Source organism: Schistocerca piceifrons, chromosome 7 (assembly GCF_021461385.2).
Source record: "Schistocerca piceifrons isolate TAMUIC-IGC-003096 chromosome 7, iqSchPice1.1, whole genome shotgun sequence".
In the NCBI taxonomy this organism is placed as follows: Eukaryota; Metazoa; Arthropoda; class Insecta; order Orthoptera; family Acrididae; genus Schistocerca; species Schistocerca piceifrons.
Genome location: NC_060144.1, coordinates 309,185,006 through 309,204,223, shown reverse-complemented (window position 1 = coordinate 309,204,223; position 19,218 = coordinate 309,185,006). Strand labels below are relative to the sequence as shown.

The 19,218-nt window shown below is 38.5% G+C and overlaps 1 protein-coding gene across 1 annotated transcript in view; it reads left to right on the top strand.

Moving 5' to 3' along the window:
- Positions 1-19,218, top strand: part of LOC124804644 (m7GpppN-mRNA hydrolase) — a 59,866-nt gene that overhangs the window by 1,573 nt on the left and 39,075 nt on the right. The window contains exons 2-4 of the mRNA XM_047264864.1: positions 2,838-3,216; positions 3,302-3,558; positions 10,943-11,114. Of these exons, the coding sequence (XP_047120820.1) occupies positions 2,838-3,216; positions 3,302-3,558; positions 10,943-11,114 (808 nt within the window). The remainder of the gene's footprint in view (positions 1-2,837; positions 3,217-3,301; positions 3,559-10,942; positions 11,115-19,218) is intronic.

Here is a 19,218-nt window from a genome sequence, read left to right as displayed (position 1 = left end):
TTGCATTAATAAATCCTAACACATTTCAGCGTTACATGTCTATCAAGAATAATGAAAAAAACTACACTGATGCAGCTAGTGTAAAATTGTTTCATATTTTACTTTAATCTGTCAGCTTCTGTTTACCCAAACTGCACATTGAACAAAGACAATATGCTGCTTCTCTCTATAATGAAAATGAAATTAGAAATGAGTTTTGCTGCTCTTGGAGTGTTTTTTATAACTGTCATGGACAATAATTCCTGCTAGTTTTTTTCTGTATCACTTGTACGGAAAAGCTAAGGAGTGCATATTTTGGCCTCAGAAATCTACAATACACACCACTATACCAAATTCATTTACAAAACATTTTGAAAATTGTGCTTATGTGTAATAGACTGCAGTGAAATTAAGTATGAAAGACCCACAGCTGTACATAAACACTTCTTAGTGTTCTGTCTCTACAAGTTCCTGTCACACCTTATCTGAAAAATGGGATTCTGTGCATGCCACTTATTAACATTACATGTATAGGCTAACATTCTTATATTACACAATTATGGTACACATATTTCCACAACTGACTTTGATTTTAATCACTTAATGTTGCTGATTAACATTAGTTTCTCTTAAACGTTTGCCAGACACTTCCTCTCCCAATATTTCAAATTCAAAAACATGGTTAGGCTACTGTTTTTTTAAGATCTATGCCTGCCTTTATGGTGAAAGGGTTGTAGCCTCTCCCCGATGTTATTCAATCTGTATATTGAGCAAGCAGTGAAGGAAACAAAAGAAAAATTAGGAGTAGGTATTAAAATCCATGGAGAAGAAATAGAAACTTTGAGGTTCGCCGATGACATTGTAATTCTGTCAGAGACAGCAAAGGACTTAGAAGAGCAGTTGAATGGAATGAATAGTGTCTTGAAAGGAGGATATAAGATGAACATCAACAAAAGCAAAACGAGGATAATGGAATGTAGTCGAATTAAGTTGGGTGATGCTGAGGGAATTAGATTAAGAAATGAGACTCTCATAGTAGTAAAGGAATTTTGCTATTTGGGTAGCAAAATAACTGATGATGGTCGAAGTAGAGAGGATATGAAATGTAGACTGCCAAGGGCAAGGAAAGTGTTTCTGAAGAAGAGAAATTTTTTAACATCGGGTATAGATTTAAGTGACAGGAAGATGTTTCTGAAAGTATTTGTATAGAGAGTAGCCATGTATGGAAGTGAGACATGGACGATACATAGTTTGGACAAGAAGAGAATAGAAGCTTTCAAAATGTGGTGCTACAGAAGAATGCTGAAGATTAGATGGGTAGATCACATAACTAATGAGGAGGTACTGAATAGGGTTGGGGAGAAGAGGAGTTTGTGGCACAACTTGACTAGAAGAAGGGATAGGTTGGTAGGACATGTTCTGAGGCATCAAGGGATCACCAATTTAGCATTGGAGGGAAGCGTAGAGGGTAAAAATTGTAGAGGGAGACCAAGAGATGAATACACTAAACAGATTCAGAAGGATGTAGGTTGCAGTAGGTACTGGGAGATGAAGAAGCTTGCACAGGATAGAGCAGCATGGAGAGCTGCATCAAACCAGTCTCAGGACTGAAGACCACAACAACAACAACAACAACATAGTGGAAGACATGAAATATGACAACTCCCATTTTCCATTCCAGAAGCCATCATAAATAAGACTTGTAGTATCAGCTGCCATACTCAAGACATGCACAGGAGTACAGCTGATCTCTCAGTCTCTCATTCATACAGTTTTCGCTCATGCTGCTAAAGGTGCTCAGTCACTAATGCTGCATTCATATGCTCCGTCTTCTAAATGTGTCCTCAAATAGCAATACTTTAAATTTATCCAACAAGACATTGTGATGACAGTGTCACCTTTCCTTCAGAAATTCCTGTTTAGGTCCACTGAGCTTCTGTGTTAAGCTCCGTGCTGAACTGTTGCAGTTGTAGTTGATCTCTGAATTCAATCAATGTTTGGTGTTATGCATACGTGATAGGGGTTCCTGAAACAGAAATAGTAGGACCTACTGGAGAGTAGATCACACTAGCATCTTGTTCGTAGTTTACAGGTGCATCACACTGTCCCATAATCCATATATCAAGTATAAATTGCTGTCATTTCATATCAATATTTAGTGTTTTCCCAACGTATTTAAACATCATGTCAGGCTTCAGAGCAGTACCATTAATCTTATTATCATATACTATTGGGTTTGGTTCTCTTAATGTTCAGTTATCATGCATGTGACACCTTTTTAGGTTCAGTACCACACGTTAATCCCTTTTAATTGAATTGCAAATAATTTTGTGAACATATCAGTGTTTCAAACACACACACACACACACACACACACACACACACACACACACACACACACACACAAGAGAAAGAGATTTTCTTACGACAATTACCTTCAGTTTTTAACTCTCTTGTCAAATATTCCTGCTGATTATAGGATGAACAGTACATGTTAGATAAAACCTTTCTTTCTTACTTCATAGATACTGCAGTAAATACCATTCTTTCAATTCAGCTTTTGTTTTGCTCATCAACTCAAGGGCGGTTAAATGTTGTTTCCCATTCCATCACTTGCTAGACAGGGCTTGCCCTTTTCATTTTAACATTAACGTATACATCCATTGTCACCAGTGATCTGCCTTACAGAGTTATACCTAGGTCTGCACCTAGGCAAAAATATATTTCATGCAGAGAGTATGCTGATGATTAAGGCAGGGTCTTTAATTATTTTCCTACGTCCAGCTGCCATGATTAAGATATCAGATATGATGCATTATAATCGACAGTATCATAATTTAGTTATTATTTGCTTACAGCCGGTTCATCATCAATCTGCCGAAAGAGGAGAGGGAGGAGCTTGTAAGAGTGTGCTTCCAGATTGAACTTGCATACTGGTTTTATCTAGACTTTTACTGTACGGAAGAAAAGAAAATGGAACCATGCAGTATGAAGGATTTTGCAGCACACATCTTTAATCATGTACCTTCTTTAAAACCCCACGCTGCCAACTTAGACAGTGTTCTTGACCAATGGAAGAAGTACAAAAATGAAGTACCTACATTTGGTGCAATATTGCTTAATGAGGATCTCACACAAATGCTTCTAGTACAAGGTTATTCAACAAAATCGTCTTGGGGGTTTCCTAAAGGCAAGATGAACAAAGATGAAGAACCTATGCGTTGTGCAGTTCGTGAGGTAAGTCAGAGTGTATACCAGCATAGGCTAGACGTTTGTTAGCAACTCACTGATTTTGAAACCATTCTCTTTTATATATTTTCAGGTTTTTGAAGAGACAGGATTTGATATTAGCACAATGGTTAATGAAAATGAATATATTGAATCAACAATTAATGAACAGTATGTCCGGTTGTACATAGTGGGAGGAGTGAAAAAGGACACTGTGTTCAAACCAAGAACTCGAAAGGAAATAAAATCTGTTGAGTGGTTCCCAGTAGCTGACATTCCTTCCAAGAAAACTATGACTCCAAAAGGCAGGACGGCAGCCAATATGTTTTTTATGGTTGCTCCTTTTATCAAGTAAGTGTTATTGGAAAATTTATAAATAACTATATATATAAAATGTACCCTGTAATTATCTGATGTAAGAACTAAAGTTGTAGCTTCAGGATAGTTATTGGCAATTCGAAAACCAAAGGAAGTTGAACAGGCCTCAGAGAACAAAGGACAAAGTAATTTTATTAGTACAAGTGACATTGTGGCCAAAACATGCAGAGCCATGGCATTCAGTTGCATGTCTCCCTTTATACTTGTGAATTGCTAGTCATTTCACAATACTGCACATGATAGGCAGTAGACTGGGAGGAGACAGAATTTCACTTGGCTTATCAATAATAATTTGCAAGGAGTTAAAACTTCCACACAGTAATTGTGTTGTTAGCAAAGAGATTAAATTCTGCTTGTTCAAAGATATGTGCACATTTTCATGTCCTTGAAAGTTAGTCATATGTAATACTGGAGAAATCCTCATTTCTCCATCCTAAGAGCTTAAGGCTGAATTTATACTGCACACAACGTAATACCAAGCCGAGCAATGATACGCTGAAATCATGTTACAGTAAGGGGGAGGGGCACTAGGTTTAACAATGGAGCATCACACTGTTCGTTTAGTCTGCAGGCTGACCTGAGTGGTGCCATGTAATGACGCTGAAGTAATCGCAAGCAAGTTTGTGTTACATGCGATTATTTGGAGTGGTTTCTTTCAATGGATCTGGGAATGGTCATTAATAATGTTTGTTAATGCTCCATGTTCTGGGATTATAAATACAAACACTACAACATCAAGCTTGGAATGAAGTAGCTGAATATTGTGGAACGGACAGTAAGTACAAAAAAGTAAAAAATGACTATAAAAACATCACAAATAAGTAACAAGAAAAGTTTGATATTTTATCACATTTGAATTGTGTACACCTATGTATTACCGTTGAGATAGTTTTTGGATACCTCTATGACACTTCTCGTTCTTTTTGAAGCAATACTGTTTGCTCTGTCTTTCTGGAACATTCTGCCAGAAGCATTGTTTTTATTTACATCCTGGTCAACACAGAATTGAAGGCAGACATTAGTTCCATGTTTATCGATTACTTTGTCGTGCAGGAAGCAGAAGCATTGAATAATAATGTCGCATGGTCTTCAGAAGTTCTTGTTTCCCTTTCAGAGTAAAGATCACTTGCTGGCCATAATTATGAACATGCTTTCTAGCTCTGTACTGGCCGTTGATAACCTCTTGTTAAATAGTTTTTCTTCCTCACTCAGTGAAAATTCAGGAAATGCCTGCATCAAATTTTCCAAGAGTGGTGAGCTTTTGTCTTAAATCAACATTAATAGGACTTTCAGTAAAGTACTGATAGATCTTTCGGTGGGGCCAAGTTTTGTGGAACATTCAAAATATTATTGTACAAATGACATGCCCTAAATGTCCCACCATCTAATTGCTTGCCATAATCGTTGTTGGTAACCATTAATCTGCAGTTTACAGCTAGTAAAATAAGCAAAAAGTAATGCATGGTTGTATTATATTGTCCCATAATGAGGAGAGCACTGGACACTAACATGCTTATCATCAATAGCCCCTACACAATTATGGAAAATTCAAATTGGCGTACATGTGTTGTGCAGCTGTTGGTGTAGTAGGTGGTATAGTATAGTAGCCCCCCCCCCTTCCCAAAAAAAAAAAAAAAAAAAAAAAAAAAAAAAAAAAAAAAAAAAAAAAAAAATGAACCATGGACCTTGCCATTGGTGGGGAGGCTTGCGTGCCTCAGCAATACAGATAGCTGACTCGCAGGTGCAACGACAACGGAGGAGTATCTGTTGAGTGGCCAGACAAACGTGTGGTTTCTGAAGAGGTGCAGTAGCCTTGTCAGTAGTTGCAGGGCCAACAGTCTGGATGATTGACTGATATGGCCTTGTAACATTAACCAAAACATCATTGGTGTGATGGTACTGTGAACAGTTGAAAACAAGGGGTAACTATATCCATAATTTTTTCCGAGGGCATGCAGCTTTACTGCATGGTTAAATGATGATGGCACCCTCTTGGGTAAAATATTCCGGAGGTAAAATAATCCCCCATTTGGATCTCTGGGCGGGGACTACACAGGAGGACGTCATTGAAAGGAGAAAGAAAACTGGCCTTCTACAGTTTGGAGTGTGGAAAGTCAGGTCCCTTAATTGGGCAGATAGGGTAGAAAATTTATAAAGGGAAGTGGATAGGTTAATGTTAGATATAGTGGGAATTAGTGAAGTTTGCTGGCAGGAGAAACAAGACTTCTGGTCAGGTGAAGAAAGGATTATAATAAAAAATCAAATAGGAGCAATGCAGGAGTAGGTTTAATAATGAATTAAAAAAATATGGACGCAGGTAAAGCTACTACAAACAGCATAGTGAACACATTATTGTAGCCAAGATAGACATGAAGCCCATGCCTACCACAGTAGTAAAAGTTTATATGCCAACTAGCTCCGCAAATGACGAAGAGATCGAAGAAATGTATGGTGAGATAAAAGAAATTAGTCAGATACTGAAGGGAGACGTAAATTTAATAGTAATGGTGGACTGGAATTCAATAGTAGGAAAAGGAAGAGAAGGAAACATAGTAGGTGAATTTGGAAATTGGGTAAGGAATGAAAGTGGAAGCCGCCAGGTAGAATTTCGCACAGAGCATAACTTACTCATAGCTAATACTTGGTTTAAGAATCACAAATGAAGCTTGTATACGTGTAAGAGGCATGGAGACACTGGAAGGTTTCAGTTACATTACATAATGGTAAGACAAAGATTTAGGAACCAGGTTTTAAGTTGTAAGACATTTCCAGGGGAAGATGTGGAATCTGATCCCAGTCTGTTGGTTATAAGCTGTAGATAAAAACTGAAGAAACTGCAAAAAGGTGGGAATTTAAGGAGATGGGACCTAGATAAACAGAAAGAACCAGAGGTTGTAGTGAGTTTCAGAGAGAGCATTAGGGAACAGTTGACAAATATCAGGGAAAGAAATACAGTAGAAGCAGAATGGGTAACTTTCAGAGATGAAATTGTAAAGGCAGAAGAGGATCAAGTAGATAAAAAGACAAGGGCTAGTAGAAATCTGTGGGTAACAGAAGAGATATTGAATTTAACTGATGAAAGGAGAAAATATAAAAATGCAGTAAATGAAACAGGCAAAAAGGAGTAAAAACGTCTCAAAAATAAGATCAACAGACAGTGCAAAATGACTAAAGGTGGATAGCTAGAGGACAAATGTAAGGATGTAAAGGCATATAACACTAGGCTTAAGGTAGATACTGCCTACAGGAAAATTAGAGAGACCTTTGGAGAAAAGAGAACTGCCTGTATGAATATCAAGAGCTGAGGTGGAAAACCAGTTCTAAGCAAAGAAGGGAAAGCAGAAAGGTGGAAGGAATATATAGAGGGTTTATACAAGGGCGATGTATTGGAGGGCAATATTATGGAAATGAAAGAGGACGTAGATGAAGGTGAAATGGGAGATACGATATTGCGTGAAGAGTTCGACAGAGCACTGAAAGATCTAAGTCGAAACTAGGACCTGGGAGAAGACAGCATTCCTTTAGAGCTACTGATAGCATTGGGATATCTAGCCATGACAAAACTCTTCCATCTGGTGAGCAAGATGTATGAGACAGGCGAAATAAATTCAGACTTCAAGAAGAATATAATAATTCCAATTCCAAAGAAAACAAATATTGACAGGTGTGATAATTACCAAACTATCAGCTTTTTAAGTCACGCCTGCAAAATAATAACACAAATTCCTTACAGATGGATGGAAAACCAGGTAGAAGCTGACCTCGGGGAAATCTGTTTGGATTCCATAGAAATGTTGGAACACGTGAGGCGATACTGACCGTACGACTTATTTTAGAAGATAGATTAAGGAAAGGCAAACCTACATTTCTAGTATTTGTAGACGTAGAGAAAGCTTTTGACAATGTTGAGTGGAATACTTTCTTTCAAATTCTGGAGGTGGCAGGGGTGAAATACAGGAAGCGAAAGACTATTTACAATTTGTACAGAAACCAGATGGCAGTTATATGAGTAGCAGTGGTTGGGAAGGGAGTGAGACAGGGTTGTAGCCTATCGCCAATGTTATTTAATCTGTATATTGAGCAAGCAGTAAAGGAAACAAAAGAAAAAATTGGAGTAGGAATTAAAATCCATGGAGAAGAAATAAAAACTTTGAGATTCGCCGATGACATTGTAATTCTGTCAGAGACAGCAAAGGACCTGGAAGAGCAGTTGAATGGAATGGACAGTGTCTTGAAAGGAGGACATAAGATGAACAACAACAAAAGCAAAACGAGGATAATGGAATATAGTCGAATTAAATCAGGTGATGCTGTGGGAATTAGATTAGGAAATGAGACACTTAAAATAGTAGACGAGTTTTGCTATTTGAGGAGAGAGGATATGAAATGTAGACTGGCAACGCAAGGAAAGTGTTTCCGACGAAGAGAAATTCGTTAACATCGAGTGTAGATTTAAGTGTCAGGAAGTCTTTACTGAAAGTTTTTGTATGGTGTGTAGCCTATGTGGAAGTGAACCATGGAGGATAAATAGTATAGACAAGAACAGAATAAAAGCTTTCAAAATGTGGTAGATCACATAACTAATGAAGAGGTACTGAATAGAATTGGGGAGAAGAGAAATTTTTGGCACAACTTGACCAGAAGAAGGGATCGATTGATAGGACATGTTCTGAGGCATCAAAGGATAACCAATTTAGCATTGGAGGACGGCGTGGAGGGTAAAGATCGCAGAGGGAGACCAAGAGATGAATACACTAAGCAGATTCAGAAGGATATAAGTTGCAATAGATACTTAGAGTGAAGAAGCTTGCACAGGATAGAGTAGCATGGAGAACTGCATCAAACGAGTCTCTGGACTGAAGACAAGAACAACAACAACAACAACAACAACAATGGTATAGTAGGAGGAGGCAGATGTACAGAGCCCAAAATTTTCCAAATAGTAGCACGTTTCATGCACATACTGACTGACTGTAGTTAGACGCATTCAAAATGACTGTGACAGCGCGGGGAAAGACATACCGACTGACAAATATCTGGACAGAGTGAAATGAACAGAATTTAATGAGGTGAAGGATCATTGCAGGATTTACAATTAATGTATAATAATATTGTCTTCAGTATAAAGCCTACTTAATTATTTATGCATTTATTCGTGACTGTATTCCCAGGCGAGTGGTGAAAACTAAGTAGAAATACTATTTGTTGTACAAAGCACTGCTAGTTTTGATAGATATGACTCCACAGCATATGAAAAGTAATATTCCTCACAGATACCATCAGAGTGCAGCAGTGAAGGACTGTTACTCCAGATATACAGTGTGTTTCAGATGATGAGGACAACCTGTATTCATTAGGAGCCAGCTCTTCAAGATTCTCAGAAAGTTCAGAGACTAGCATTTCAATGCCTCCTCCCTTGCTGCCCCATACCCAGACAGCCATCAGACAGAAAAGTGCAAATTCAGAGTTACTGAACATAGAAAAACAAAAGCTGAAGCTTATTGAGAATCAGGTGTTAAAATCAGAGACACAAGATGACAATTATCATTTTGTACTAAGTTTGCTCCTTATCATGCAGAAATTGTTTCTAAAGCTCAGTTAAGAGCTATAATTAAAATGAAGCAAATTCTGTCGGAAGAATTGCAACAGTCTTCAACCGCTTTTGCACATTCTTTCTTTTCTTGTTATGGATCTGAAAATCTTCAAGCTGAAACTATCATTTCAAACTTCCAAGCTTCCAAACACTTCAATAGCTTCAGTGAACTGTCATGAACATTATTACAGCCCCCTGTCAGCTATGTTCTAAATTGTAAACTGTGATGAATATGTAACAGATTGTAACAGCCATTCTGAAATTTGCATTTTACTTCTGTAGTAAACTTAAAACGGACAATACCATATAAGAAATGTCTCTTTACTCATTCTGAAGTTATTCCAGAGTTTATCTTTATCTTTTCTCCAGTCACTGTTCACCAGTGGAATTCTCCTACAGTCATCTGCCTCTCGTTGATTTTACGCAGCCATTCATGACTGTCTTGCACTGTTTTCTACTAAAAGTGAATTTTCTGGGTTAAGGAAAATAACATCTTATCAAGACTGGTCGACAGTTACTACTCCCCACTGTTCAGATGGCACTGCATCATTGGCAGTATGAACACCCCATGGCATCACGTTGGTTTGGGGTATCTACTTCGCATTGTGGGCAATGTAAATTCTAAGTAATTGTTGCAACTACAGTTGGTTTTAATAGTTTGTGTGTGTGTGTGTGTGTGTGTGTGTGTGTGTGTGTGTGTGTGTGTGTGTGTGTGTGTGTGAGAGAGAGAGAGAGAGAGAGAGAGAGAGAGAGCTGATATTTTGTGAACAGGGGGTACTTTTCCGCTTTTTGTACATCAGCATGTGGATGAATATTTTTAATGAATTTGTTTGTTGTGAAATGCAGTTTTTCTTCTTGCCTTTTTCTTTCTTTCCGTAATATAACTTATTTACTCTTCGCCTTTCCTTCAGTTAAAGAAAACTAATGACAATGATATTGGATGGAAGGAAATGATAATAATGTCTCAATCATCTGTTAGTTCTGTGTCACAAAATGGAGCAGAGGCTATAATTGATTTAACGGTGAGCTCTTTAAAACAACTGGTGGCTTTTTGTGCTGCTTTACTTCTTGTATCATCTTACTATACAGTCATTTTATCTGTCTATTGAGTGCAAGTTGTTGCAGTGGTTAAGATACTGAACTACTTCAAACTGAAATGTTTTGAGTGGTGAGGGCTGTCTGTGACTTTTATTTTGAATTAGTGATGTTGAAATCCGCCATTCTGGCGTTTTTTGTCGTACTTAGATTATGTAAAGTTAATGCCTGGAATAACATGAACATTTACTTCCCAGTCCTCATCCATTCCAAAATGTGCTATGTCTTGAACGCATGGGCATTTACAAAAATGTTTTCGGGTAGTGGGGGGTCAGACTTTAAAATTGCAATTCTTTATATAAATGAGTTGGTCAGTTTTGATATGTGTTATGCCACAAGAACTAAATTTTATAGGGGAAACAAAAAACTTATTATATCTCAGGAAACTCAGTGCTTCCATTGACTTTTAGATGTGTATGATAACCTGTAAGTAATAAAACTCTTTACTCCAAATTGGAAGGGGGGGGGACAAATGCTTCCTTTCTCCCCCCTTGCAGATGTCCGTGCTTCAGTGACAGTGGGATGTTAAACCCTAATCTTAGTTTACCCTTTTTCTCATTTCCTTTGATGTGTTTGAATTATTTTCTTTCAATTTTATAAAAGTAACTGTTCTGTGTAGTAAAGTCTTATATACAAGTTATGATTATCCTCTGCTGCACGTATCTGTAGACGGATACGACGCTGGATCGCTGAGAAGCAACAACAGCCACCATCACAGCAACAACTGCAGCTGCAGCAGCAGCCACCACCAAAATTTGATCGTAACAAGATAATAATTGATGTGGATGATTCTCAGTCATCTAAGAATAGAAAGCAGCAACAGTTTTCTCAAGCTTTGCAGGTATGCTAACATTTACAAATGAAGATTGCAATTGTAGGCCTAACCTTTATGAAGAAATGAAGAGTAGTTTCTTATCAACTGGTTAAAATAGAATGGTTCCTGCATTCTTGATGAAGCATTCAAACTCTGCTATTCCTCAACACCAGTCCATAGTGATAATCACTGCCTCATCTCAGTTGGTAGTTGCTGTTTCTGTGTAGCGTGCTTTTCAAGTTAAGTAGCACCACTTAACCACCTTTTACATTTAGACTTGATAAATTATTCTGAAGTATTTGACTGCAGGTATTCTTCGTCTTCCACCCACAGATGGAATGTGGAAACAACTATTATTTATGACTGTGTGTTATTTATAATTAATCTGATTTTAACTTCACACTTCACCATCTTTATGGAAGTGATGAAAAGGGGGCTGAAGATTATTTACAGATTTTGCCATGAAAACTGGTGCCCTAAATTTTCAAAGTAATTTTTTGTGTGTTATTAGTTGTTTTTCTTAATATATTCCAATTGAGGTTTTTGAGCATTATTGTTACACTCTCCCACAAGACAAACATTTATGTTACCTTCATCTGTATATGCTGTGGCTGACATGTTTGACTCACAAGCTACCAATCCTATGCAGTAGAAGTGGGTATTCTAGTCAAGGTTGTAAAAGTATTATCTGTAAGCAGTCTCTTTTGTAAACAAACAGTTCGTCCAGAATTCTATAAATGTGTCTTGCCAAAAGCTTTTAGACACCGACAGGTCTCATTATCCTAATTTTTGGGGGTTTCAGATTCCTATTCTGCATAAGGCAATTGGATTTAGGTGGGAATTAATCAGAGCTTTATCTCTCATGTCACTAATGTAAAATTCTTTATAGCAGGAAATACCTGGCCTGATTTGGCTCTCCTCAGAAGTTAAAACTAAAAAGACTAAGAAAAATTTGTTATGGATGATAAAAGGTTTTGATATATCGCCTGGTTTGTTGAGAAATGATCCGCAGGCTATGCACAATATTATATAATATTATTGTACAACCTAGCGTGAGGCAGTTAATTATGTGTGACCTCTACCATGACATGGAGGCAAGGAGAAAAATTTGCACTTTCAATGTCAGCACACTAATTCAACCTGTGAAATTACACACTCTAGTGTCAGAGTTAGATTGGCGACAAGTTCTCATACTCAAAAAACATTCGTTGAAGAAGGCATACAAACTATGGTAATTACCAGATCTTCAGGAGTAAACAAAAAAAAAAGGGTCACTGATAGCTCTCTGGCCATGGCATGTGTAATACACAAATGTATATAAGCTCAGAGAAGTCTTTGCCACCATCAACCATGTCATGACCATGCTCCAACAAAAAGTAGGCATTGATAATGTCTGTGCGTCCACTAATATAGATGACAGAAAAGACCCAAAAAATGATGAAAATTGTGGCTCAAACTCCAGAAAGTTACAGCTTAAATTCCTAAAGGAGACCAAAGATTATGTTGGGTGATTTAAATGTGCAAATCAACAAAGAAAGAGAGGAACAGAAAACCATAAGCCAATATCCAGCCTTCAGATTTGTGAACAGAAATGGCACAAGACTCGGCAAAATAACGTAAAAATCATGTCAACATCTCTGAGAAAAGTTCCGTGAAAACAAAAAGATGTGGAGAAGCAAGACATTGGTGAATATCGGATCAATCACATAGCCATTTTCTAGTCCATACAAGAAGAAATCCCCGACGTTTTAGTCTGTGGAGACACAAACATTGGCTCAGACCACTGTTTGACGCGAATCAAACTCATATTTTTATTGAAGAAAATAAACTAGAGAAAACCATGGAACATGAATGACCAAAATTTAATACCGCTGAGAGAGAACTATAGATACCCCTGATGGGAATCAAAATTTGAAGAAATGCTGGAAGAACACAAAGAAACACCAAAAATAAACAACACTTCTATGAAGTCAGGAAACAAGTGATGAAAAATATAAGGAAAACCAAGAGGAAATACCTAAAAGAGTAGGTGGACTCAAACGGAAAAAATTTTCGCAACAACAACACGTAAGATTTCTGTTGGGGACATCTGCAGGAATAATCTGAATATACACCTCGAGTATTGTAGTGCATGAGGGACCAGATGCTACGTAAGATGATGGCATTGGGTCGTCGATATTAAGATCTATCATAGATGTCAGGATCTAGCTGGACCATCGTCCATTGGCCATGGGCAAGCAATGGATTGGTGAGAGATGATTTGTTTGGCACCCAGAGGCCCTAATAAAACATCATTAGCAAGCAAATATTTATTGTTCCAAAAATACACTGTTGTCTTCCTCCATGGCTTCCAGGAGCAATTGGGGCCAGAAGTGGTGCACGTTGCAGCAGTGGAGGCACAGATTCAGTGTCCAGCAACGTCACAGGTCGCTGACTGCAGTTCAGCCAGTGTTGTCCACACTACCTCAGACAGTAACAGCTTGAGAAAGTAGATAACCAGGGCACTCTGGTTGATGTCATAGATGGCACCTCAGCAAGCACCCTCTGTCTCTGCATGGAGGGGACAAAGTCATCTCAGGTACACTGGGTATCCAGTAGGACTAAGGACCACACCATCTCCCTCCCTTCCTCCCACCACCCCCACCCCAACCTCACCCCTACCCCTGTGATGGCTGTTTCCTGACCCAGCCAGAAGACCTGTTGACTGATGTCACTCACAGATCCCCACAGTCGTGACTCCAATTACAGCACCTTGGTTTGCAGTGGCCATCTCCTCCAGGCAGAATTTGATATTCCATCAGGGGTGAATACAGTCTGGATGAGCAGAGGGTATACCAACATAGGTCCCTCTTCCACACTAGATGGCTACAGACAGCATACTTCCTCTGGAAAAGGAGTAATATTTATGCCAAGCTGGCCCATAAGCTTTGCCACTGTAAGACAGCTGTGACATAAACAGAAAGTTGTCTCAGCTTCATCTTTCATGAGTGGTGGCAGTCATATTTGGCAGAGTCAGTACACTCAATAGGTATTCTTGCCTCGGAGTTACACCTAGTTACTCCACTCTGTGTGATCAACGCCTTTTTGGCATTCTGCTGGGCTGTTGCATACTGACATGCTTTGCTTGCCTGTTGTGTTACCACGGGAAGACTTCTAAAATTTTATTCAGTTACCACACTTATTACCTCGTGGCATTTCAATATTTTTGTTTCAGAGAATCAGATTGAATGCTCATCTTTGCCAGTCAGAAAACTGTCTTAATATTTTTCTGCACTCCTTAACTGTCCTGCATTCCCCCCCCCCCCCCCCCCCTTTTGCAGGGTTTCTAAGGAAATCTCCATTTACACACTCACCTAATCCTCGCCCTTTCATAGGAGAAGGTTCACAGGTACATCCTCAAACTCGAAAATAACAGAGCTTTGGGAAAAGGTGGTATCACCACAGAAGTACTGCAAAATCTTGGACCAGATTCCCTCAGAGGACTCTTACAAATCATAACAGAGGTTTGGCAGACAGAAAAGCTTTCTGAAGATTGGGAATGTGCACTCGTTCTCCCACTCTACAAAGAAGGTGACATAATAGATTTAAATAACTATAGTGGAGACTCCGTGCTTCAAGTTACACACAAAATTCTGTCAGCATGCTTACTTCAAATATTTCAGAAGCAATTTGATCATCAAACTGGCAAATACCAAACTGACTTGCAGTGGTTGACATTGTATTGAACAAATATTTAATTTAAAAATGACATTAAAATACAAAGCATCCAGGGACAACCAGATCATATGATCATTTGTGAACTTGAAGAAAGCATAAGACTCAATCAGTTGCCAGTTCCTCTTTTTTGTCCTTGAAGAGTAAGGATGAATCTCGTCACTGACTAACACAAGCTCCAAAGTTTTATTTGTGGGTGAGACGTCACAACCATTTTGCATCAAAACTTGTTTGGCATGGCAACAGTCTGTCTCATATCCTCTTCAGTCCGATTTTTGTCAGAGTCATCCAAGAATGGGTATTGGAGTTTATAATTAATACTATTGAAAACCCGTATGACCTGGGGGACCTAAAAAGACGTATAAATTTATTGCTTAGCTTTAGCAGACAGTCCGGCAGTACTAGTAGGCAACAACGACAATAAGTAAACAGGTAGAAACTCTTTCAGAAATATGCTAAAAGAGTTAATCTCCAAATATCCTTTCAGAAATAGAGCATCTGCTCAAAATATCCTTCTAAAAATTGAATACAAAATATGGACAAAACAAGATTGTTCCATACTTCAAGAATGTAAGTGAAGTCATTGAACTTACAAAGTGTGAGAGAATGGCACAGAAAATTTGCATGCAAGAGCTTAAAAGAGATTATGGCAAACAAGATACTACAAGAAGTGGATGTTTATACAAACAAAAATCAGACACTACAACACATTCATCACACCTGAAGTCTTGTACATTGGAAGTATGCTTAACACTCCATACAAAAAGGTGATCTGAAAGATGTCCTAAAAGAGCAACACAAAATTCTGAGAAAGATACTTGGCCCAAAAAGAACAGAATACTGATACAGACTAAAACTCCTAAAAACAACTGAAAAAGTATCAAATCTCATGGCAGACATCAGAAAAAGAAGACTTAAGTTTTATGGCTATATCCCCAGACTCCCAACAACAAGACTCACTGACAAAATTGTGACATACATAGAATAACTGAAAACCAGCAGGTTGGCAAGGATTTAGAAAAAGCTCTATTAAACACTTTCAATAGAAACTTGTGCAGACAAAAAAATTGTAAATGGGATCTACTATCAGAGAAAAACTCACCACCAGACCAGGAACAAAGAGGACTGAAAAAGAAAAAAAGTATCCACAGAGGAAATAGTGGAAGGTGCTTGGAAACTGTGATAAGTGAAATAAATAGCTTTGCATCATTTCATGGGATCCAGTTGGTTCTAGTAATACCTGCAATAATAATAATAATAACTGAATTCTTTCCTCATTCTTTCCCAGTTTAGAGCATGTGCTCCATCCCTAATGACCTTTTCGGCAACAGGACATTAAAGTTCCTTCCTTCATTCCTTTTTGTCATGCATGTCTTGAGTATTGTAAGCATATAATAGCAATCAGTTGAAATCTAGATATTTTTTTAGCTTGTCTGAAATGCATAAATGCCGTAGGGTATCATTGTTTGATCACCCAGGAATGCCACGTGCGAGCTCTTGCAACACCAAGAAGAATAAATGTGACCATAAATTAGGTTAGGTACATGACAACATGCAAATGGTTACCATTAGCGAAATGTAATTTCATGTTGTACATATTGTAGACAAACAGGAAAGGGCCCACAGTGGTGTCTAACTAACTGTTCATCAGCAATATAAAAACAATTGAAAGCTAAAGAAGAACTCTGATGAATGGCTGCTTGCATAAAAAGTTGTTGGCTGCTGTGCAGAGACTTTAATGTGGTAGTTTTAGGTTTTGGAGGAGGGGGAGGGGGGCTGTTTTGATCATGGTAGTGTAAGATGCTGCCCAAGAGGTCGGGCCTGAAATACCATGTTCACAACACTGTCAGCTGAAGAAGCAATTGCATGTTATCTATTACCAAATACTTTGTGTACTCCGTTTTGCTTTGGATTATGCATTGCTTATTGTTTCCTTTTCTTATTTTGAAATGAGTAAAGAGTAATCCTAGTCCATCCTGTGGTTTGAGTACGACTCTCACAACACCAGAAGGGTTCAATGATCCGTATTACCACTTGTCAGTTCTGCTTTCGCAGAAACCCAGAACATAGGCACAGGCTGGCAGCCATGTGAAATGGATGTGGGGCTTGTTTCCCTGCACCTCTTCCCTACCTTTGTGTGGTCTAAGTTTGTTTGTTTACACTTACGGTCAGCTGCCACGTTATAGTGTCTCTCTCTCCACCTTAGAGAGCTGTGACAACACGGAAGTGTTGCCCTCAATACACATTCAAAATAACACTTTGCGACTGGTTGTGCTAGATAGCTGAAGCAGCCACATCTAGTCCACTTTAACTGTCAGGTCTCTTCTCTCACTGTTCAGATTATAGGATCAAACAACAATAGAATTTATTGGGGATGATCTGTTGGTGGTTATGGAACTCAGTGAACCTAATATTGACCTTAATATTGCAGATATTTTATGCTGAGTTAACAAGATAGGTTGGAAACAGAAGTGATTGGAAACAAATATTTATAACTTGAGATTTAAATGCCCATACTGAATGAATCATTCATGAACCTATAGTAGGTTCTTGTAGGGATAACATATTAAATGCAAATGAAGAAATGAAGAACTACACTTCAGTCGTAACATCATCAGTCTTCCATCAATATATTGTAACTATTTTTCAGCTTTTGCCCTATCGATATTCGTACTCCGTTTTCACCAATCTTGATTTCACCTGAGTGAAAGAGCTTATAATCTCAACTTTCTATCTCGCCATTCTCTCCCCATCTCATTTCACACATCTAATCTGTTCCTTTTCATCTCCTGTTTCGCATTCTCTAGCTTTCCTGCTTGCAGTAGTGTCCTCACATTCCATGTTCCAACCCTTATCTTTCTTTGCTTCACTGTTCCTTTCTTCCTTTCAAATATGCCTACTCTCAATGTGTTCCCCTCCCAGAGACCTGAATGAGGATAAGTTTTAACTCAAGAATCTTTCAGATGGAGAGACATACCATGTACTGCTTGTGTAAATAATGTGGTAGTTTCCCGTTACTTTCCACATAGGCAGTAGGATGCCCAGCTACTCACTATGAGTCAGACACTGTCTGTAGCCGCCCCTCTGGGGTACAGTCACTTCATGTACTCCTTTTGTACCCAAAGAGGATCATAAGCGATCCATTTCTACTTTAAAATAGTTGATGGGAACAAACCAGAAAATTTCAATTTTCTTGGTATAAAAAGTATCCTTGGCCTACAGGTTATTCTGTAACAAATAAATTGTATTGTTACACATGTATTTTGTTTGGTGGGTGTGAGAATGAAAAAGGATGGACTTAATCTTCTTTCAGAGAATGTGTGACTAAAAATTTTGACACAAAAGCAGGGAAACACCTGAATTCAAGAAGACACCTTTAGGATCAAGAGGGTTTTCAATTGTTGGTTCTCATCTACATCTATGTGGTTACTCTGCTATTCACTATAAATTGCCTGGCAGAGGGTTCAGTGAACCATCTTCATGCTGTCTCTCTACCGTTCCACTCTCGAACGGCACACGGGAAAAATGAGCACTTAAATTTTTCCGTGCGAGCCCTGATTTCTCTTATTTTATCGTGATGATCATTTCTCCCTGTGTAGGTGGGTGCCAACAGAATGTTTTCGCAATTGGAGGAGAAAACTGGTGATTGAAATTTCATGAGAAGATCCCATCGCAACGAAAAACGCCTTGGTTTTAATGATTGCCACTCCAATTCGTGTATCATGCCTGCGACACTATCTCCCCTATTTTGTGATAATACAAAATGAGCTGCCCTTCTTTGTACTTTTTCGATGTCATCCGTCGGTCCCATCTGATGCAGGTCCCACACCGCACAGCAGTACTCCAGAATAGGGCCGACAAGCATAGTGTAACCACTCTCTTTGGTAGACCTGTTGCACCTTCTAAGTGTTCTGCCAATCTAATCACAGTCTTTGGTTTGCTCTACCCACAATATTATCTATGAGATCGTTCCAATTTAGGTTATTTGTAATTGTAATCCCTGAGTATTTAGTTGAATTTACAGCCCTCAGTCTTGTGTGACTTATCGTGTAATCGAAATTTAGCTGATTTCTTTTAGTACTCATGTGAATAACTTCGCACTTTTCTTTATTCAGGGTCAATTGCCACCTTTTGCAAGATACAGATATCTTATCTAAATCATTTTGCAAGTCGTTTTGATCATCTGATGACTTTACAAGACTGTAAACGACAGCGTCATCTGCAAACAGTCTAAGACGACTACTCAGATTGTCTCCTATGTCGTTACTATAAATCAGGAACAATAGAGGGCTTATAACACATCCTTGGCGAACGCAGGATATTACTTCTGTTTTACTCGATGACTTTCGGTCTATCACTACGATCTGTGACCTTTCTGACAGGAAATCACAAATCCAATCGCACAACTGAGGCGATA